The 24,592-nt window shown below is 40.1% G+C and overlaps 1 protein-coding gene across 2 annotated transcripts in view; it reads left to right on the forward strand.

Moving 5' to 3' along the window:
• Positions 1 to 24,592, forward strand: part of LOC122793532 — a 781,784-nt gene that overhangs the window by 279,422 nt on the left and 477,770 nt on the right. For both annotated transcript variants that reach the window (XM_044061662.1, XM_044061663.1), the window contains exon 4: positions 1,335 to 1,433. In XM_044061662.1, the coding sequence (XP_043917597.1) occupies positions 1,335 to 1,433 (99 nt within the window). The remainder of the gene's footprint in view (positions 1 to 1,334; positions 1,434 to 24,592) is intronic.

The raw sequence follows: 24,592 nt of genomic DNA on the forward strand, positions 1-24,592 counted from the left end.
CCCAAACTCTCCTTACAATTCACATCACTGCCTTGCCCTAAACTCACTCCAGTGGCTTGAATTCCCTCAACTTCTACTACTATCTCAACTTCAGATGCTAAACTTTATTCTTTATAAGCCTTCATCTTGTCCTGGTATCTCTTCCTTCGTCTCTATCTATACTCCACCTCAGACTCTCCGCACCTCTAACCAGCAACTACTGCACATCTACCAACCTAAAAAACTGTAGGCAAACCCCTATATAAACACTCTGTTGCCCAAGTTTGGAACAAACTTCCAATAGATATATGTTCCATCATCCACCCATCTTACTTTAAAGAAAAACTCAAACTTTATCTAATTAACTTCAAAACTTGCCCTTGTGAAGCCCCAACCTAGTGCCCCTCCATTATACCTCTCTTACTCCCATCCCTCACATCTAAGTACTCCATTAATTTGGATTCATATTAAAGATACTAAATCTATACTGTTGGTCAAAATTCTTCTTGTATATATGTAAATATATGTGTTTCACTGTAAAAAAATATGTGCATGCAATGCTATTCTATTTTTTAACCTTCTTGTATAACAGACTTCTGTTACATTTTTGATTCTAAAGTACATGCATTCCTATTCTATTTTTTAACTTTCTTGTATAACAGACTTTTGTTACATTTTTGATTCTAAAGTTTGAATTTCTGTAATTTGTTTATGTGTTGGAGCTTTTCTCCTCGGGTCTGCACTAAAAATGGGCCTCAAGCCCAGCTGGACAACCTAGTTAACAAATGTCAATAAATAAATAAATCTGACCACATGTAAAACATTGGTAACAGTGCTTTCAGTCACTGCCTTTTCTTTTCCATGAACATATTCATTTCCATGAAACTTTTCTCCTGGGATCTCCTCTGAAATGAGAATATTTGTGCTGTCTAGCCATCTGAGCTAAATACAAATAAGAAAAATAAAAATAAAATTAGTTTTATTATGAAAGTTATGAAATGATGTCCCTGGACCTTCACTGGAATGGGAGTTATTGCCTACCTGTAAAACCTCATTAACAAATGCAAAGAAAATAAAGCCACTTATAAAGTAAAGTACATGGTACAATCAGATCCACTTAGATTTAAAGGTTACTGTAGCTGGCTACTGTTTTAACCATTATGTTTAGTGGTGTCTAGCAGAATATAATTTCATTTATAAGCAGAGGTATTTGAAATCCATACAATGAATGATTTTACTTGTATAAATTCTATATTTTTGTTAGATCAGTGGTTGCTCTCCTGAGGGCACTACTGGAACTTACACTGATTTTTTTTTTTAATTTTTTGTTTGTTTGTTTTGTTTTGTTTTTACAGTTCAAGGAATTAAACACCTCTGTTGTGGGCATGATGACTCATATGAATGAAGATAAACAAGGTGAAAATACTGGATTCAAATATCTCAGCGAGGTGCAGGTACATACCTAGACTTTTCTTACAAAATGGTAAAGTAAAACTTTGTAAAGAAGCTTTCTTTTTTAGATAAAGATTTAAAATTCCTGTGTTTAACTTCTACTTTCCAGTAGTTCTCCTTATAATTTCAGCCAGGTATTGTAGCCGCATCATTTTATTTTGCAGGTCAGTGTCTATGTGACATTATGCGCTTTTGGTCATTATGATCCGCATCTTGATGCCATAGTTATTGTGGGAGGTTCAAATAATTTCTGAGTAACTGATTTGGCTGGACTAGAGAAATGTACACTATGGACAATATCTCTAAATAACTAACATCTGTCTGTCCAGATAGTGGCTTCAGAGTTGGAAGAGTGCACAAGTAATAGGACCGATAAGAAGACATTCATTTTGGCAAGCTCCAGATTTTAAGCTCAGCCTTTAGGGCTACTCAGTAGATAAAACTTGCACATACTGCTGACATGCCCTCTACTCCTGCCATGCAAAGCAAAACAATCTTTCTCTCCAGTTTTCTCTTTCTTTGCAAAATCATCAATTCTTAGAGAAAAAGCCCAAAGCTGTTTTAATATTTTTGACTGACTTTCTGAGTGTTTAGTGCAGTCAGTACACTTTTTTTTTTTCGTTTCTCTTCAAAATCTTTTTTTTCCTCATTATCAGGTCTTGGCCCACCATTTTCTGGATTCATGACATCCTTACCACTTCTTTTCAAGTGTACCTGAGGTAGGTCCATTCTACCTGTTAACAGTCACATTAAGTGGCTATATTGTTTCAGGTCAATATCATGGTATTTGTAGGTATCAGACTTGCATTATGTTTGATGATGCTATGAAATATTAACACAAAATGGTCCAAAAAAGATTTATCTTCTTTAAGGAATTCTCCTTCTCTCAAAAAGAGTGTGACTTGCCCTCCTCTTCTACTTCTTCTTCTTTGTCTTTTCTTTCCTCTTATACAGAGCATTTAAGTTCTTCTAAGAAATAGTTCTAAAAGGTTAGAGTATATATCAGTAAAGAATAAGGGTTCCAACGTTCTAGATAAACAAGCTTCTTTGGTTTTCAAGTTACTGATGGTTTTAAGTTCTTTGGGGCAATCTTGCCCTAAACTGGTAACATAATATGATGATAGTTATCAGGGAAGGCAGATAAAGTATCTATTTTTCTCAGGTGTTTAGGCCTTACTCTTTTTCTCTATTAAGTCTGTTTTTCGCATTTTTTATTATTTCCCTGTAATTCCACTGATTAATATGATGCATGCATGCACATGTGTGTTTCTGTGTTTGTATTCCAATGGTATAATTCTTACAACTTCAGTTTATCCGGTCCTGCATGCACACATGCATGCATATGTATGTATGTGTATATGTGTGTTTATGTGTTGAATGTGAGCATGTATATCAGTATCAACACGTCCATCAATCTGTCTACTTATCAAGCAATCTGTTTGTCTTTCCATCTAGCTTTCTACTTATCTGCCTATATCTGATTTTCTTTTACTTTTACAATAATCTCTGAACTATAAAGAAAGATCGCTTTGCTGTGCATGATGGGGGGGGGGGATTGGGGGAGTATCAGCAGCAAAGTTTTATCTGCCGAGCAATCCTTAGCCAGGAGCTAAGACCTAGAGGTTTATGAAGATAGACCTTCTTTTTACAGATCTAGCACTACAGTACCATCATAATTTACTTATTTTTTTATTCACTTTAAATACTATAAATAAAAGCACCCCAGTGGTACATAAACAAGCAGAACAACTTGACACCAACTCTAAAACAGACAAATAAGCAGACTATATACAAAAACTGAGAAAGAAGATAAGAAAATGTAAGGCAATAAGATAACAATGTTGTATAATACTTATGATACAGATAATTTCAAAATATACCTCTAAATATTTAAAATTATATTTTTGTATTTATCTAGAAGCAATCCTAACTTTGGTCAAACTTTTAAGATGTGCTAATTTTCTTCAGTGTTTCATATATAACATTTGCATTTCCTTATTTAATACATACATAAGAATTCTAAAAAAAACAATACAAAATGAAGAGGAGGTAGACTGTTTCAGTTTAATATTATTACTGTCAAATCCTATAATAAGGATCTTTAATTTGAATTGATAAGGATCTTTAATCTAAATTTACACAAGTCATTACTAGAGAGAAAACAAAACTAAATAGCTAAGATAAATTAAAATTATCTGACCATAAAATATGGCAAAATGTTTGTATATCAAATCAATATTTTAATAACTACAAAACCCAAGCCTAAAACCGCAAAATTCAAAACACCGAACAAACCGCATACACTACACCATACATACACCACAACACCCACATCACAACATAAACAAACAAAAACTATACACATACACAACTCATACACCCCCCTGCACCCCCCATGTGGGGGGTTGTGCCCCCCACACACCCCCTACTTAAATATACTAACTCTGAGAGTGCACAAACAGGAAACAAAAGCAAACACACACGGACATTCTCCAGTCCCTCACACACACATATCAAACATATCACCACACTCAAACACACTATAACCCCCACTCAAATCCCTTACAAGACATTCACTTACCTGACAAAACACCTAGATCCACACATGGCACCACGCACCATAAACACACTATCCCCAGTCATCACTTAACGTAAGGCCATAACCACGAATTTGAGATATTTGAATTCACAATTATGAGCTTTTGCTATTTTAAACATTTGGATTTATAGTCTTGAGACACTGAAATTCGACATTTCACTATTTTGAGATTATAAACGGCTCCCATATATACATACATAGTTTAGCTTACATATGTATACATAGTTTAGTTAAATGTTTCAAATGTAATGGTATCCTTTGAATTTTAGTAGGTATGTCAGACAGTTCTGTGGTGCAGCATGATAAAGCCATGGCTACAGCCCAGGAGACTGGAGATCAAGTAGCAGCTCCAGCATCTGCAGGGCTGACTGACTACAACCCAGGAGACTGGAGATCAAATAGCAGCTCAGTAGCTCCAGCATCTGCAGGGCTGACTGACTACAGCCCAGGAGACTGGAGATCAAATAGTAGCTCCAGCATCTGCAGGGCTGACTGGCAAGGGACAAGGCATGAATGATGAGGTGTATTCCTGCTCACCTTTCCCAAGTGGGAGGATGTAAAGGAGGCATGTATGTGGCTGTACTGCTTGCTCTGGCTCTGGTGGAGATGAAGCCAGAAGACAACCTTATATGCAGCAACTCTATGGCAACACTATAGTTGGAGAAAGGGTTAGGCGGTGGATTGCATGGAAGCACACCTGCCCTTCAGCCCAGGGTGGATCCACTCCCAGTAATCACACCTTATTTCAAATGTTAGCCTCATGAAGAGATCTGCACTCAGAAGGGAGCAGGGCTACTTACTGAAGCAACCCAGGCCACTGTGAGCATTACTGATAGCTCTTTGTGTCCACCCTGCCTCCATGCACCTGACATGGTAGCCTGGAAGGACTAGAAATCCATGGCCTGGTGTGGTGTACAATAGCAGACCAACCTACTTCTAATATGCACAGACTGAGTGAAGGGAAGACTTAAGATAAACCCATGTTGTTACAAAAGACAATCCCACACAACTACAACAATATATATCAGGTATGTGTAATTACAACAGCTGTCTAGTCAACTGCATATGGTTGACTAGACATTTGGTCGACAGGGTATACAAGACTGACAATCCCTAGATAAGGGAATATTGCCTATCCCTGGGGACTGTGTGATGTCAGAGTTAATATATATAATTAACAGGGGTGTGGTGGGTGCAGTGTGGCTTGCCCCCTGCAAAAATAAAATGTTACTTTTTTTTTTTTTTTTTTAATTAAAAGTTACATGTGCTGAGGCTGTTTCATGGGACATGCATAGTGATCAAAACCACTGGGGCCCTTAAAAGCCTAGCCATGCAATCCAAATGTAACCCACAAATTTGACTTATATTTGATTCATATGGGGTGATTTACTGATCACCTCTTTCCATAATAGACATAGAAGTCAGACAAGGCGTGAATTTCCGATTACCCATTTATTGGTCCAAGTTGTGCATAAATACAGATTGAGAGGAGCTCTGTTTCACATGGATGGGGAGCCTGTTTCAGAGAATGGGAATTCTCTAAGAAACATATCTGTCTCTCCAACATGTCCTCTTTACGGTGCAAGCAAAATTTAGGTCTTTTAATGTAATAGTTCTGATGCTGTTTGCTTTGCGGATATACAAAAGATTCATCAAGATAGGGTATATACATTTATAGATATAGATATGTCATTTCTTTAGTGCTATATTGCTGTCTAATCTTCATTATGATAATAATATTTTAGCCATATTTTAGCTAAAAATAAGACATCAGAATGTTTTAAACAATTAAGTCAATGCGTAGTTCCTTATCCTTCCTTTCAAAGTTATAAGTCATTTAAGAGGAATATAAATCCAAAAGTATTATTTATTTGACAAATAGAAACGAAGCAACATTTTAATTCTGGGATTTAACATTATTACTTTTTCATATAATGTTGCTTAATTTTGTTGATGAGTGAATGTTGTGTTGCATATAATTAAATAAAAGCAGCAACAGTTTATTATTTATTATGTTTAGTATGGAATTATTGAATTTAATTTACTATTTTTATAGAAAGATAGCTGTACACTGGGATTCAATAAACTCCATGTAGGTCTGTGCGAAGCCTACACAGAGTTTCCATGTGTGCAAGGTGAGAGGCAGCGCACACCACTGCACAATGCCATGTGTGCAAGATGAGAGGCAGCGCACACCACTTCACAATGCCATGTGTGCAAGATGAGAGGCAGCGCACACCACTGCACAATGCCATGTGTGCAAGATGAGAGGCAGCGCACACCACTTCACAATGCCATGTGTGCAAGATGAGAGGCAGTGCACACCACTGCACAATGCCATGTGTGCAAGGTGAGAGGCAGCGCACACCACTGCACAATGCCATGTGTGCAAGATGAGAGGCAGCGCACACTACTTCACAATGCCATGTGTGCAAGGTGAGAGGCAGTGCACACCACTGCACAATGCCATGTGTGCAAGGTGAGAGGAAGTGCACACCACTTCACAATGCCATGTGTGCAAGATGAGAGGCAGCGCACACCACTGCACAATGCCATGTGTGCAAGGTGAGAGGCAGCGCACACCACTGCACAATGCCATGTGTGCAAGGTGAGAGGCAGTGCACACCACTGCACAATGCCATGTGTGCAAGGTGAGAGGCAGCACACACCACTGCACAATGCCATGTGTGCAAGGTGAGAGGCACCGCACACCACTGCACAATGCCATGTGTGCAAGGTGAGAGGCAGTGCACACCACTGCACAATGCCATGTGTGCAGGGTGAGAGGCAGTGCACACCACTGCACAATGCCATGTGTGCAAGGTGAGAGGCAGTGCACACCACTGCACAATGCCATGTGTGCAAGGTGAGAGGCAGTGCACACCACTGCACAATGCCATGTGTGCAAGGTGAGAGGCAGTGCACACTACTGCACAATGCCATGTGTGCAAGGTGAGAGGCAGCACACACCACTGCACAATGCCATGTGTGCAAGGTGAGAGGCAGTGCACACCACTGCACAATGCATTTTCATGCTGCTTACAATGTTTCAGAGAGGTTTTGAGGCTGGCAACAGTGTTGCTGGCCAGGAAACTGTAAGATGAACACAGATAACAATTCTGTTTAAAGAAGAGCACATAAAATCAGAGGTTTTACGTGGAATGCCACAGTGATCACCAGGGCTTCACAGATAGCTCTCAGTCTGTTAGGTCAGCACATCTGCACAAAGGCCAACATAATGTTGAGACAATCAGAAATAGGGACTTATTTGACATAGATGTCACATAGCAATGTGGTAGAATGAAACTCAAACATACCTATAAAAGTATAACTTTTAGAGAAAGAAATCTGCACAAAGCCATAAATAATGGAGAGACAAAGGGCCAAAAATAGTGACAGATTCTAATGTTGCTCTTACAGATCTAGAAAGCTGTTAGAATAATGGGTTTTACAGTAGCATGAATTTTCTGAAGAGCATAAAGTTTGAAACTCAAATGTCTGTCATTATTGTCTGACTTCAATCCACACTGACATGCCAGAATGATTTACCAGAAAACCAAAATGATTTGAGGAAAAGGTCGAAAATGTGAGAACAAAATGGACATTCTGCAAAAATCAGGCAGTTGAGAGGCTTGAACTGAAATATATGTAATATTGAGTCACATCAGTCCTAAAATCATTCCAGTGATATGTCAGAAAAGCACAAATTTGATAAGGAACATATCTGGATATCCTGTGAATATCTGCACAGTTGAGAGGTTTGAATGTGAAATATATGGTCCAAACACAGTACAGGACAGTGTACCAACAGTGCAGAGTATTGTGCTATTCCATTCCTGTCATTCTTTACTGCAGCTGAGTAAATTATCTGTAAAGGTACATGGGCTGCCATGTAAAATGAACACTCGGGGGAAGTGTGTGTATTGAATAGGGGCACACAGATGAATTTTAGGAATGAACAAAGAGAAAAAGAGCAGGTGAAACAACCTAATGTACAGCAGATAAGGGCATGTCAGTGGAAGATGAATGTAGCAGCAACACCAATCACATATCTATATGGTACAGTAGGGCCTGTACAGTGAAAATGTGTATTATGTGTCTGTCACACAAGGTGACATAATAATGGGGGGTGTCTGTGTGAGATAAGCATCCTTACATGAACAATGCAGAGGACATCTATCAGGGATGTTACATACAATTGGGGTAGGATGCATATTGTGTACAAACTGATATGCCTAAATATGAGTGTACTTACAACAGAGGTCTCCAGCAAGGTTGGCACAGGTAAAGGCTCATGGAAAACATTACAAGAACTAACCACAATCATGGGCAATATCAGAATAATGCCACCAGTAAAATAATGCCTCAGACATGGCAAATGTGATTTAGAGTGATAAGAAATGAGTCTGCAGTCACATACACACACACACACACACACACACACACACACACACACACACACACACACACACACACACACACACACACACTAGAACAACTATTATGATACAGCCACACTCAATGAGGTAATGACACACACTGTCCTGGCACTGTAACATCTGCTGGAGGTGTTAAGGTGTTAGGAGGGACATTGTTATACCTGTATGTGACATTATGAGCAATACAGGCAAGCTGACTGGTGTGCATGGCATATATATATATATATATATATATATATATATATATATATATATATATATATATATATATATATATATAAATAAAGCGTACTTCACACTGTCATGAATGATATATATGCCATTAATGTTGTCAAACCACTATGTAGATAGTGTGTGCATCAGCAGAACAGGTAGCACATGCGCATCTGGTGTAACAACTTGATTGGTGTTCCACACCATCAGACAGTCAAGTATATTTCGCAAAAGGAATACCTAGGTATGGCCGATAAGTTGTGTGACAGCTCACTGTGACAAAGGTGGCACACTTCAGTTACACATCATTGGAAGATGTGTAGGGAGGTGCATGAAGAAGTGTGCATTGTACACAGTTATTGGTGTGATGAAGTCTGGGTACCATGAAGGTGTTATAGCCTCTGATCTGGATGTCCTTCACATACCCAATACTTGTGTTACATTAAAGGGAATAGTCAGCACTCTGACCACATGCTGGTGGACATTCTAATTACCATGTACCACAGGACACTGGTCACATACCTATTGGTCTGATTATAGGGTGTGATGTCTACATTATACTTGGGTTGTGTGTTTGCATACCTGACTAAACGAATCTCCCCATCTTTTCTTGTCATTACAGGTGTTGTTATGACTGTGGTAGCAATATTTGTTGTGTATTGATACTGTCTGTATTATACTAATATCACAGCTGGAGTCAGTGATTGCCCACAATCTGTAGTCTTTCAGCAGCTCTTTGGACCCAGGATGTGTATGTCATCTGTGATATCCATTACTTAAATAATGGACAGGAAAGGTTCTAGCAAACAGCCCTGATGTACAGACCTGATCACTGAACCTGAGGTATAGGTCACTTCACACATTTCAACATAGTGAGATGTCATGTATGTGATGCATTGGTCTATTCAGTCGGTGATATAGGTGTTTATGGCCACATATGACAGTGTTGATTGAATATCTCAGTGTGGATTTGTGTACAATACCTTGACCTGGTTAAGTTATACAAGATGATACTGTTGTCATCATGCATGCCCTTGATTACAACTTTGAGGACATCTATCAGATGTAACAGACATTATTTAGCATTAACGACTCATACAGGTCTGTTGCACACAGCTGGAATATTACTAGTGTCCATTTAGAATATGTCCATGATGATATACTGGTCTACCTCACAGCTGAAGAGAGTCAGGGTGTCTCTATACATGCATGTATCAAGTGATGTCCACCCCAACTCAGATAGGTGCATGTTGATGTACACCCTTCTAAGGAATCATAGCCTGTGTGGAGGGTGTGTTAAAGTGTGGATTCAACCATATCAGGAAGGTGTATGCCCTGAGTCATGCCATAGGTGATCTGTGATGTTGTCACAGCCCAGTGATTCCATGTGCTAGGCCTGGATGAAGGTAAGACCATGCATGCTGCCTATCATTATCTTCCCTTAGGTTTTGGCACAATCTCCCATGCAGGTATCATTGGGAACCCTCCCATCAGGGCAGTGACCCTTACATCAGTTGATGAGTAACCAACTGATTCACTACCCTTATATCAGTTGAGGAGCAACCAGTTGGTTCACTGAGAAAACACATACTGTGAAAGTTGGTGAATCAACCTGTACCAGTGGAGCTGTCAACACTGGCAAGCCCCAGGGATATGTGCTTGCCACTTCATTGTTTAGACACTATTTCTAAACAGTTCAGGATAAAGTATATGGTCTTTGGCTTACCAAGTTTGCTGATTTTTGCATATTCGGTGCTATGATTGAGTCCAACAATGATGATAACATAGTACAGGAGAAGGTAACACAGACAAATGATTGGTGACAAAGTACATGATCTATAAATAAATGCAGAAATGTGTGCTTTTTATGTTGTCCATCTGAAAAGTGGAATCCCATGTTAATCACAGTATTAACAGCAGCTCTGCAATGCTGAAACCCAGTGAGGCAAGCACTGCAAAGACATGTAGAAAGCAATCTGAACTTCGAACACCAAGTGTCTACACTGGTATTCAAAGACTATGTTATGCATATCATAAGTCATGCCATAATATTCAGATCTTAGGATTGTATGACAACACTGTACTCAAACCTCATCAGAACACTAATAGAGTATAATGCTCTCTTTTTCATATACCTCACCAGACACATGCAGCAGCTGGAGAGACCACAGAGCTTTCTCATCAAAAAATACAGGGTCTACAAACCATGCCACGATGTATGTGGATAGATTAAAAGCCATGTCACTGTAATCTGTCTTGCATAGGATAAGGTGATATCTACCTGGCCTCCAGGCTAGTCTCTGACCCTGCCCTGGTGGGAGTACTGCATATCCACAAATCTGATATAGCTGATGACATTAGCAGTGTCTGTTGAGGAGACTGTGCTAATAACAGTGTCCTACATGCTAGTGTAAAATGCTTTCTGTAATGTCAAGCAAGAGTGCATATACACACACAGACCCAGTTGACTGCAGCAAGAATAGAACCCCTACCTATCTAAGCATACAGACTACAGAACTCAGTACTTTATGCATACAGAACTCAGTACTTTATGCAAGGTCTATGACACAAGTTCGATTTGGAGTGTCTCAGATGACACTTTATAGCTGATGACATCAGCATTGTCTGTTGAGGACAATATGGTAATAACAGTGTCCCACATGCTGGTGTAAAATGCTCTCTGTAATGTCAAGCAAGAGTGCATGTACACCCACACAGACACACACACACCCAGTTAACTGCAGTAAGAATAGAACCCCTATATATCTAAGTATACAGACTGCAGAACTCAGTACTTTACACATGCGCCACAGCACAAGTCGGACTTGGATTGTCTCAGGCAACACTTTATAGCTGATGACATCAGCAGAGTCTGCTGAGAACAATATGGTAATAATAGTATCACACATACTGGTGTAAAATGCTCTCTGTAATGTCAAGCAAGAGCACACACATGCACACACACACACACACACACACACACACACACACACACACACACACACTTGACTGCAATGAGAGCAGAACCCCTACCTATCTAAGTATACAGAGTACAGAACCCAGTACTTTACACAAGCACCACATCACAATTGTGATTTTTACAAGAGTGCAGGTCAACTTATAGTAGATGGCATCAGCAGGGCATTTGAGAGGCAAGAGGTTGGGAGGCCTGCATGAAACGGATGTGTAGGCATTTACAAGTATCAAAATACTGGCAATCCATGACATTGGAAAAGTAACTGCAGGATACATACTTCAGATCTTCTGTCTAGACACACACACACACACACACACACACACACACACACACACACACACACACACACACACACACCAAGTTGACTGCAGTGAGAACAGAAACCCTACCTATCTAAGTACATAGACTGCAGAACACAGTAATTTACACAAGTACCAGGACACAAGTCTGATTTTTACAAGAGTGAAGGCCAACTTATAGTAGATGGCATCAGCAGGCAATGTGGGAGACAAGATTTTGGGAGGGCTGCATAGGTTCATAGCATCATAGGTTCATAGAAGGCTACTAGCCTAATGGCCCTAGGGCATTTACAAGCCTAGCTGTGCAAAAACACAAGTACCTTAATGAGCATAGTTAGGTGGTCATTGTTAGCAGAGTGATATTGTAAGCAGCACCGACTGGCCATGTCCATGAAGGACATAGGTGCCACTGCAAAGGTGACTTTGCAATCCCCAATCAGTTGTCAAGGTTGCACTTGAACAGGGTCATTGAGCAGCACTGCTTCATATGCAGTGGGAGCCTATTACAGAGGAGTTTCAATTGCTGGTGGATATATCTGTGTCCCTAACATATTCTGTTTCAAAATGCTACCGCAGACTAGGTTGAGAACCCTGGAGCACAATAGTCTTGCCCAATTTGATTTGCAGATGTCCAGCATTTCCAGTAGGGCAGGGTCTGAGACTGCTCTGTAGGCCAGGCATAGGTCACCTCTCAGCAGCCTGCATGATACTGAGTACAGTGGCAGGTCTTGAGTCTTTCTGTATATGTTATGCTTGGAGGCTCTGGATTCTCCCATTCACAAACCTCTGTGTTTCCTCCTATTGCTACATGTGTCTTGTGAAGTACAGGCAAAAGGGAACATTATACTCAATTAGTGGTCTAATAAGGGTAGGATACAGCAGATCTATGACTTCTCAGGACATGGATACGATGTCCATATGTATGAGGTGCACAATGCAGAATGTGAGTCTCATTATTATGGACACATAGTGGAAAAAGTGTAGATTGCTATCAACATGTGTTTCCAAGTCTCATAACACTGTGTTTGAGCTTAGAGGGGTGTTATGTATATCATAATTAGCAGGGGCACTTCATTGCCAAAGGAGACAATGAGGCATTTTTTGCTGTAAGGTGCAGTCAGTGAGTTTTGGCACCAATCATTTGTCTGTGTCAGCCCCTTCTCTAATATGTTACCTTCACTGGGGGCTCTGTATGAGTGCATCCATTTAACAGTCATCTGCAAACTTGGTAAACCACAGGACATCTACTGGTGCCTGTGCTTCAGTGAAGTAGTTTCCAAACAGTTGAAGGTCCAGCACAGATCCTTGTGGTATTCCACTGGTAAGTGCACTAGTGGTGGAGGGACAGTCCCCAACTATTTGTGTGTGTTCTGTTGTTGAGCCAGTTGGCTATCCATCTAGTACTGTATGACCTAATTCCCACATGAGAGATCTTCACTATGAGACATGAATAGGGAATAGTGTCAAAGGTCTTGGATAACTCAACATAGGCGGTGTGTCCTGTTATGCCTTATCCAGGTCTTTGGCGTTAGTATCAAAGAAGTCCACAAGGTAAACTAAGCAAGATCTAACCTTGATGAACTCAGAATCGGTCAGGTTACATATGTTGAAGGGCACCTATGTCCCTGTGGATAAGGTCCATGCTGATTTCTTTCTTAACCTTGCAGATAAAGCTTTTTAGTCTTATGAGAAAATAGTTCTGCATGTTAGCAGATTGATGTGCATTGCATATTACACAATGATTGATATTATTTTCTGTAGTGTAGATGATATATGTGTGGGAAAAGAACTGATACACCAGATTTGCAGTGCTTGGAGGGTGGTAACATATGGCTGTATTGTAAATATGTGACATATTGTTAAATAGGGCCTTCAGTTTGTAATGTTTCCACATGCAATTTCATGTCATAGACAGGAAATGGACAGTAAACATCAGTAATACATAAAACTATATACTTTTCCATAGGCCATCGAGCAGCGGGCTTGCTCAATGGTTGGCAAAGTGCATATAAATGAGAGGGTATACATGTCTGCGCGTAGCTAAGCAGTGAGCAAATACAAGCCACAATGCTAAAGTCTGACCATTAGTAATGAGTCTGTGCAACACACCTGCTGCTTAACTGATAATTCAATTACATGAATTATTTATAATACATGTGTAGCTGTGTGTTGGCATAGTTCAACGAGGTTAAGCAGCATTACACAGAGGCAACTACAGCAGTTTGCCACTGCTGACTGTTGCTGCACATTGCTGTGTGATGTACACCTCCATGCAAACATGGAGCCCAAAAAGTGAAGGGATCCATTGCCTTTTCCTGCTACTTATGTGTGCTCTGCATAATTATATTTTTTGACCAGATTAAATGTGTTAAAATGGGGTAGATAGGAAAATGGGGAGCAAGCAGGAGGAAGCACAAAGGGAAAACAGGACAGGAATGAGCAGGAAGGAGGTAGGAAAAAACATTGCCAACCATTTCTTTAATAGTGAAAACTGAAAATATGTGCAGAGTAATAACTGAATTTGGACTGTCACCTCCAGAGAGTGAGGGGTAACTGTAGATCAGAGTGTGTGCTGTACCTTTAAGAGACATTCCAGTTAGTGAGCACATGCATATAAGTACTAAACATGTGCAAGCAAGAGTGCCATTTTGAGTGAGCAGCCAGAGTGAAAGCATGCATTTGTGTAATAGTCAGTCAGCTAAATAGTTTGTTTAATTTAATGTTTCAGACATCCATCCTGATATGTTGTGTGTAATGAACTACTTAAATGAACACCCAGGTTTATCATTTTATTGAATACACAAGATGAGTGGCATGGTGTCAGAAGTGGCATGTCTAAAACAACATGGTACCAGAAAGGGGTCCGAAGCAAAACGTCTTCTTCAAGACCATGAGGCGTGCAGTTACAATTGGAGGAATATACAAAAATAAATCATCCCTGCTCAGATGACTCGCAAACAGGTCAGAAAAACAAATCCAGGTACTAAAACTTGTTTAAATGATTTTTTACTCAGCGAATATAAAACGGAGCATTCAAAATGTTCAAAACAACTTTATAATTAAATGAAATGTTCAAAATTATGATATTGATACAAATACTCAAAATGCTTACAAAAGTACTTGAAATATTTTCTGAATCGCATAAAATGTATAAAAAGAGAAAATGACCATTTTTTTGCTATGTGCTTCTTTTTCGTATTAACTAAAGCTATTTGAGATATCTGAGGTGTGCAAAGTGTTTGCATGTTTGTGCAGTATTACAGTACAGTTATTTCACAAAATATAGTCATTTGAAGAGACTGTGGTGCAGTTGAATATATGATATATGTGTGTGTGCATTTGAACATAATTACAAAAGCATTTTGTTGGCATAGCAGAAGGATTTTGTGGACCTGGTCCACTTGTATTTAATAATATGTTGCTGAAAACTGGAGAGCGTTTGAGCAAGAGTATGATATTTTCATTCAAGCTACATTTTTCTGACAAAGACACACGTACAAAGGCATTTATTCTGCTTAATTTAGCTGGTTCAGAAGCCATTGAAAGGGAGCGTTCATTTGCGTATGCCCCATCTGTGTATGCAGGGGAGGGGGAAGACCACCATATTGTGGTACTGGCTAAAATGCAGGAATACCCTGAGTGCTTAAAACGTAAATTTATAGAAATGTGTAACCCCCAAAGGAATATTAAAATGGAAAGGCACATATTTTACACAAGAGATCAAAAGCCTGGTAAAACTTTTGCAGTAGTTTATTTTACATAGCTAACATGGATTGGAATTAATTTCAGTTAAACAATGTGTGGTGTCATTCCTCATTGCTTGTACATGGCCATCGCTCACATTACGATCACAAAAAGATAAGTCAATTTTTTATTACTAGATTAAAGGTTGGAAAACTATAGGAAATAAATAAATAAGTAGGGGAACCAAGTAGAGGGTAGAACAGAAGGTGAGCTAACAAGGAATGAGCAGGATGAAAGTAGCAAAGGAGGAAAATACTTTTTTGTGAGATAGGTGCCCATTTTATACTTATGAAGAGAAAGGTAAGTTGGGGAAGGAAGGAAGGGACATAAGGGGAAGGTAAGAAGATTAGGTTAGAAGCAGGGGATAACAAACATTACTGAGAGGGTGTGTGGTAACACACTGAGGGAGGAACAATACAGTGGTGAAGGAGACATCAGACAAACAGAGGGAAGACAATGATGAGGAGTGAATGAATGACTAACTGTAATTGGCATTGACATAAAAGGCAGGGGAACATCATATTGGGGAAAGGATATGGTGTTAGCAGCTATAGCCTCTGCTACCTGAGTCTTAGTGGGTGATTACACACTGCCCTGGACACTATTAGCATTGGACCATTTCTCACATGATGGAGTCAATGCTGGACAGGGACCTGACTCAATGAGTTGCTGGAGAAGGTTCTCTATTTGGCAGTCAAGCAACCAACCTCATGACTAGACTATTCCCCACAATGTCTGCCAGCTGCTGATGAGTGACAAAGGTGTCACCTGCACTCACACTGCTACCAGTGTTTACAACTTAGCTGTAATAGATTTGAGGGCAGGGTAACCTGAAATGGGTGGTGGAGGTAGGGAGGCAACTGTGGCAGGCTGGGACCCAGATGTGCTGGGTGCTTCTGATGGTGGTGCTCCTGCTGCTGCTACCATATGTGGGGGAGCTGACAGGGGTTAAAACTTAGATCAGTGCACAAGTATTATGACCAACTGTGCATACAGTTTTCTGGCCTCTATCAAAAGGAGCACCAGCAGTACAGAGCCCCACAGTGCAGTGCCTGATGGGTGCAGGTCATTGTGGTGCTGCTGCAAATAATAGTAAATGAAATTGAGAAAAATGAAATAATAAATTAAATGTATTTTTAAGAGAGAGAGAATAGAGAGAAAGGGGAGGAGAAGTACAAATGCAATGAAAAAAAGAAATTGTAACTATGCCAAAAATTATATAGTTAAATATGATATATTTGCTGGAACAAAAAACAGTTATTAAGTTAATAAGGCTGATAGTAAACTGAACTGAGGAGGACCTGAACTAACAGCCATCATCACATGCAGGTGTCCAAAATGTAGTAATAATGTCTTAGACAAATGAACATATACAAAGAAAATATGCTGCTCAGACATACATTTCATTCACAGGGTTTACTATCAAAAGGTTGAAATTAATATGGTCTAACATTCATTTGATTGACCCATATGGTCGATACATGAATATTAAGTTGTTCATTTGGTCGACAGGAAGTGCATGAGAGGAAGTGCATGCAAATTACTTGTCAACGTTATGTTGACAACAGGGCAAGGATATACCCTTGTCAGCACTGTTGTGCGATCTCGGAGTTGTAATATATAAGTAGCAGGGGGTGTCGGGGGGTGCAGCCCCCCCCCCATTAGGGGATGCAGGCGGGTTTGCCCCCCTGCAAAAACACTACTGTCAGTGCTGCAGGTGGTTTTTGACCATTTAAACTTTGACATTTTTTCAGTATTTTGAACGTTCGGTGTAATGACTTTTGATGCTATGACTGTCGCCCATATGAATTTCAACCTTTTGATAGTAAACCCATTCACAGATGACATGCAAAGGAAACTACCTTTTTTTTATATTAAAACATTAACTCAAATAACAATTTTGATCCTGCATATTTGCCATGTGCAATGCTGCTGTTACAATAATAATGAGACAGAAAAATAAACATCAACTATTCTTCATGATAACACAACTGTGATGGGGGGGATTGAACTCACAGGCATTCACACAGTGTGGAAGTTGAGCCTTAATATCCTAACCCACTTGTCCACAAATCCAAGAGTATACATGCACTAACACACCACTAACACTGAACAGTCATACCGCTGCCTGTGTGCAATGGCAGTAATGAGAAAAGTGGTGCTGGTATATGGAAGTTATACATTTTTGGAATGAATCCTTACTACTGCTAATATTAAAAGCAAGATGCTATAAAACAGGTACACTCACCCCAGTACTCTCTTAGGCTCTCCAGTCGTCCCTGTGCAGCTGCTTATTCCTGTTTATATTTTCAGGGGCATAGCCATAATGGGGTCATCTAGAAGTTGGTGCCTGTCAATTATGGGATGCCTCACCCCCTCAGCTCTGCAGTTAAAGAGTGAAAAAAAGTTAAATGTAAAAAAGAGGCAAATTGGCACCCAACAAACACAAAGAAACAGATCCAAGGTACCAAGAAGTCAAAACCAGCGCAGAGTCCATAAACAGATTTTAATAAAGAATATCTTTATTAAAATTGGTTTATGGACTCTGCTGGCTGGTTTTGACTCCTTGGTACCTTGGATCTGAAAAAAAAAGTTCCACTTCCTAAGTCTGGCACCTCAGAAAAGAATGAAAGATCTTTCTAATCTCACACCCTAACACTTTGTGCCCAGAGCTGCTGCCCCTCTCACCCTACTCTTGCTGTACTTCTATTCATGGGCTATACACATCAAAAGATAAGTATGTAATATATCTGCATAGCATGCAGAACCATTGTAAATGTGCACCTAACATAAGAGGTTTATTATAGTACATAAGTGCTGCCTGCTCTTTAACTTTATCCTCTTATTATTCAGGGCAGTCTGGATTATGGTGCCTCATGTCACTGTAACAGTTAAGGCACTATTCCTAAGTGGATAGGATGACAGCCTGGACTAAACTATTACATGCTTCAGTCTTATACTGAGGCCTTTTATAGTCCTCTTGCAAAAGTCACCAGGTGTAATCCTTATGGAGAAGATAAAAAAAATATCTCCTTCTCACACCACCTCTGTACTCCAAAAGGAGCACTATCATGTCCTTCTCCAGCCATGATGTCTCTCATTGAAGAATTTCAGGGAAAATGGCAGAGAATTGGTGCTCACATCAAGTTTTGTGTGTTCCATTTGTTGCACACTAATGGGCATTGACTGGCATCTCATTTGCATGATGCATGGCAAAATCAGAAAATATAGGTACTATATTTTTGTTTTTTATAATGGCACTTTTTGGTGAGAAACATGGCAGTCCTCAGCCCATGTGAAGGATGTTAATTAATCAAACACTACAGCAACTCTATGTACAGATAGGTAAATAAAGAACTGCAATCCCCCAAAAAGCATGGCCTGAGCCATGTGTGCATAGTGCCCAGGCATGTGCAGCATATTGAGGAGGTCTGCATGATGTTTAGCAGGTTTTTTTCATCATGCAAACCTGAGTGATTCAGAAATAATAATAACCTGAACCCTAATTTGCCTAATCATTGCACCCAGCGTTTTGAATCTACATGATGTGAGCATGATGAGAAGCAGAGTGCTTGTTTGATCTATGGAGGAAAACACTAGAGCTTAGTGTTTGATTTCTGCATGAAGTGACTTTGGAAGAAAAAAAACTCCATCAAAAATATATCTGCTTAAAAAGTGCTGCTTCTTACTACTCCATTCATTTGTGCTTCAAATGTTTTTAACTGTAATTCAACATGCTGACTTTAAGGGATTTCATTCTGTCAGTATTTTTAAATGTGTCGGCCAAGGTGTACTGAGAGAGGGATTTGAAGAGTACAAAAATGACTTGGCTGCAGAATTGTTAAGATGGATGCATGCATTGCACATATGTCATTAGCCAAATATTTGTAACAGTAATAGTAACAAAGCTGTGGTGGTGCAGTGGTTAGCATTGTCACCTCACAGCAAGAGATTCTCCTGTTCGATTCTTGGCTGGAGCACTTTCTGTGTGGAGTCTGCATGTTCTCCCCACAGTCGAGTGATGTAAAGACCTGCAGGGAGGTGTAAGCATGAATGTGTGTGTCTTTGTTAAAGGTTGAGCTGGCAACTTGGCACCGTAAACATCCACTGCTAATCATGAGTGGACTGGAGTTTTGCTGTGGCAACCCCTAACCGGGAAAAGCTGAAAGTCTTTTTTAAAAGTAACAGTCATGTGCCCTTGGTCAGTTGAAATTCTGTAATTGTTTTGTGAGGGATATGTGTTTAGTAAACCTAGCTGCCTGACATTGCTAAAAGAGGGTAGATACAAATATGTATCCAACTGTCATGCACAAAAATAGCATGCTTTAAGGCCAAAGATGATAGTAATGGTGTTAGGATTTGTAAAAGCTGTGCAGGAACAAGGCTGTTAATTCCACTGTTTTCCATACTAACAAAGCAATGCTTAAGAAACAGGGCAAGTAGAAACAGAATGATGCATCTGCTGGGACATCAACATCACATGTAAGTCAAAATTCTCTGATGCTAAAAATGAGGTTGTAATCCAGGCCTTCTGTCTGCATAGGAAATGTTTCATTGACTTGCATTTGACTGATTAACCCTACCCTGGCCATGCCTGGGCTGAGATTGTCACCAAAGTTAATGCAGTTGGTTTACAGGACTGCAGTTAGGAAAGGGTGCATCACAGGGCCAATGATATGATCTGAGGTGCCACTCAAACAAAAGTTGTGGCACAAGAACATAGGGCAACAGGTGGTGCACCCCTGAGTGTTCCTCCTCTCTTGAAGACAGAGGAGTTCCTGGCCTGTCTCAAAGGGAGTACCTCCTCTACAAAGTCCCACACTATGGTGCTGGGTGCTAGGGCAGAGCAGAACAGGCTGCAGAAAGTATGCACTGCAGATACACCAGGGCCAGTGTACCAATACCTGCAAGTCCACTCTACTCCTTAGTCACTACAAAACTTAACTAAATCAGTGTGACTTACAGTGCACAGGTACATCAGGGATTCAACAGCTACATCCATCTGCACAAGGTGTGGTCATAGGATATTAGTTATAGTTGTAAAACTCTCAGTTGCATGTATAGTTGAGATGTTGCATCACACTTATACCGGATATTTTGTGCTTTGATGCATTCACAGGTGAATCTTTATTCAGCATCAGCGTTGTGGAACTGGCACTGCATAATGTGGAAAGATCTGCAGTCCCTGATTACATTGGCAGGGATGAGCTTGCAAAGTCAGGGAGTCCAGAGTGTGTTATGAACACAGGGAGAGTGACTACTGCATGTCCAGTACAAACCATGGACACAGGTTCTATGCCTACAGATACCCAGGTTATCCTGACATCACAGACAGGACATGTTGATGGGGATACAATCAGTCAGGGAAGTGTTCTGGCCCCCCCAGTAGACAGATGTCTGAATCTGTCCTTAGCACTCATGTGCAGAAAGGTCCATACAGGGTGGGGGGTTAGTAATGGTGTTCAATGGAGACATGTTTACTGCCCTCCCCCAAGGTTGGAGTGTCAGTGGATGCAACCCAATATATTTGCAGACCATCATGGAGACACAGGCTAGTACTACCACTGCCATGGGAGAGGTAGTGAGGGTAATCCAGGGTATATATGATGACCTACAAGAGTGCACATCCTATACATGGTCCTGTTCACAGTCTCACTAGCTCAACAGGTGGCATGCTCACCTTTGGTGTAGAAGGCTGTGGTTGTTATTCTCACACCAAGTACTTGGATTAATTTTGGATTGGGAGGTTATTAAAATGGTTAAGGTGTTTACTTCACAGACACAAGGTACAAGGTTTGATTCTCGCCTTTGAAATGGAAATTGACTAGGCCTTAAAATGGCCAACAAGGACAACTCACCTAGTACTTATCTATGAATTTATGAATCTCTGTGTGATTCCCTGGACAGACTGAGTCACACACTGGAATGTGGAATGTCTTCTATGGCTCATCTTCTGGGGCAATGATTCATCCATAGAGTTGCTCATCTTCTACAGCCACAGATGTTAGCCAGTTTGGCCAAGGATGACCAAGATCCCACTACTGCAATGATAGCACTTCCATAGAAACATCTATTGTGGTGGTGTCTACTCCTAGGAGATCCCATCCTCGTGGCTGTGGGCATCATCACATTGGCACATCTCCAACCAGATATCACTCAAGGTCAGACAGCATACCAGCTTCTATCCAGGATCATGGTAAATCCAGTGCAACTCCTGGTAGAGTCAACTTTCATGTCTGGGGCATACATGCAATCACAAACCCTCTTCCATGCATGCCCTTCACCTGTCCTGTAGACCAAGCCATGGTGCTGCAGCTACTGCTGAGTCTGAGTCCTTGTAGACCCATACTCAAACACCTCCACTGACAGTGGCCCTTCTTAACATTAAAGATGCCTCACACTAGTACTGACATTTCACATAAAAACACTTCTTATTTTCATTGTAAACATTATTTTCATTTTAAAACAATATCTAAACAGCACATGGCTATGCACCTGCTCTGCTCCAAGCTATTTCACTTCTATTTCATCTTCCTTACCCCCTTTTTTGACATTTTATATATATATATATATATATATATATATATATATATATATATATATATTAAACTAAGTAAGTAAGGGAAGTAAATACTGTGGGAAGAACTAGCCAGGGAATTGTTATGGCTGGGCTTGTATAGGCCCTAGGGCCAATAGCTTAGTACCAGCCTATGAACCTATGAAACTAAACATGTGTTTGTCACCACTCAAACCTAAATAAAAAAAAGAAAAAGTCAAAGTGAACTTTATTGTCATTCAGACCACACAACAGTGCAAGTGAACAAAATTGCGTTACTTCGAACTCAATGTGCATACAACATATACTGATATTAATACAACAACATATATACTAAAGCTAATCCATCAATAACAATAGTAAGACATCTATGCCGTAACAAGTACAATGACATGCACCAAGACTATTCCACTTACATGTCTTTGTATTCTAAATGATGACAGTGTAAATTATACACGCTATATCCTAAGTTATTTCATATGTTTATACTTGTCTTTGTTTTTATTTTGAAAATTTTCAGATGTTATTGTTAAATATGAAAGCTGTTACTGTAAAATATGAAAGCTATGCCTGAATTACTACTTATGCCTGTACTTGGAAATTTTCTCCCCGGCCTCCATTGAAAATGGGTTCTGTTGACCCAGTCGGACTATCCCAGTAAACAAATGTCAAATAAATACATAGATACATTTTCCTCAACACTCACTTCCCTGTGAAAGGCATTCTGCACTCTCTTCTTCACCAGTGCAAACGATGATAACTGTGTTCTACCCTTTGTATATTATTACCTAGGTTGGCTATGTCTGATGCATAGCTTGTCCAACCTGTGCATGAGCAAGTACAGCCTGGTTTGGTTTTGCATGCATCGTTTGTCTGTAGTGCATTGCTTAACTCTTGTTTATCATGTTGTCAAGCTTTGTAAAATCTGCTGCCTCTTTCCTAGTTCCATATCATAATGTGCCAACCTCCATCTGGCATGATCATCCCCTGCTGCTGGCTCCTCCTCTGTCTCCTCATTTGACTCAGCCACTGCTGCACGTGGTGCTGGGAACTGTAGTTCCTGCAAGTGCCCACCCTGCTCTAACTGCATCCTAAGTATAATATTGTGCAACATTGTACACATGGACACTGTTTCTGCATGTGTGGCAGTCATAATGCAAGGCACCACTGGATGAATCCAGGCAGTGAAAGCGTGCCTTCAGCAGCCCAAACACATACATAATAATGTTTCTTGTTTGCAATTGGTCAAGCTTGTAACCATGATCTCTTTGATTTTTATTGATTTTTCATGGGTGTCATGAGCCAAGCTTCAATGGCATATCCTGCATCACCAGCACAATGACCCTGTGGAAAGTCACCCTTCGCAAACTGTTGCTCATGATCATATAACAGCCTGGATAGCCTGCAAAGACACTGTAAATGATAACCTATGCATTACAGACCACCAAGCAGATAATGGAGTTATAATCTTTGCAGTTCAAGGAACTTTTTTCCAAGTTCACCAGGTGGGGTTCTTTATTTCAATGTGGGTAAACTCCATGACAATAATACTGTAGAGAAATAGACTACATTGTATAAATCCTGCATGGTAATATCTCTCTCCTCTGGGGTACATGTGAAACACATATGGTCCCCCATATTCTGACGCATGACATCAAGAAAATTATAGAGTATTTTTGAGGCAGATGCCCCGGAGATCCCCACCATGTCCATAGTAGGTCACTGAAAGATCCCTGTAGTTAATTTACATAAAGCCACACATGCCTACCCACTGGGATAGGTACTTCATGACTCCCACAGGACTGCAAACGAAATTATCACAGATCCACAGTTTCATGAATGGTGTCCCCTTAAACACTGTACTTACTGAGCCACAATGTTGGTGCCATGCTGTCTGTGGAGTGTTAAGCAGGGTCAAATGACCCTGAGCCTCTAATGTCTTGCACCACTTTGTATGGCAGCAGAAATAACAGCCTCTTGCTGATAAATATTTGCTAAAGCTGCAGTAACCCCTAACATTACATTGTGATTTGCTTAGTCTGAACACAAGCATTTGGCCAAAATCAAATATACAGCATGTGCAGCTCCACTGAGCAGCATTTATACTTTCCTACATCACTCCACCATTTTGTTTTGCCTCATTATCATACACTAGACCTCATTAAATTGTGATTAGCATACAACATGGCTGACCAAGCTACTTTGGCTGGCCATGTTGTAGACCCTGGTTTTCTGAATTGCACACACCCTGCATGTGTTCTCTCCTGATGCCAATTTCCTTAGCACAATGCAGCAATGTTTTCTGAATCCAGCTATGTCTTTTTTTTTGTTTGA

This window comes from Protopterus annectens, chromosome 2.part0 (genome assembly GCF_019279795.1).
Source record: "Protopterus annectens isolate FY-2018-M chromosome 2.part0, PAN1.0, whole genome shotgun sequence".
Classification (NCBI taxonomy): domain Eukaryota; kingdom Metazoa; phylum Chordata; order Ceratodontiformes; family Protopteridae; genus Protopterus; species Protopterus annectens.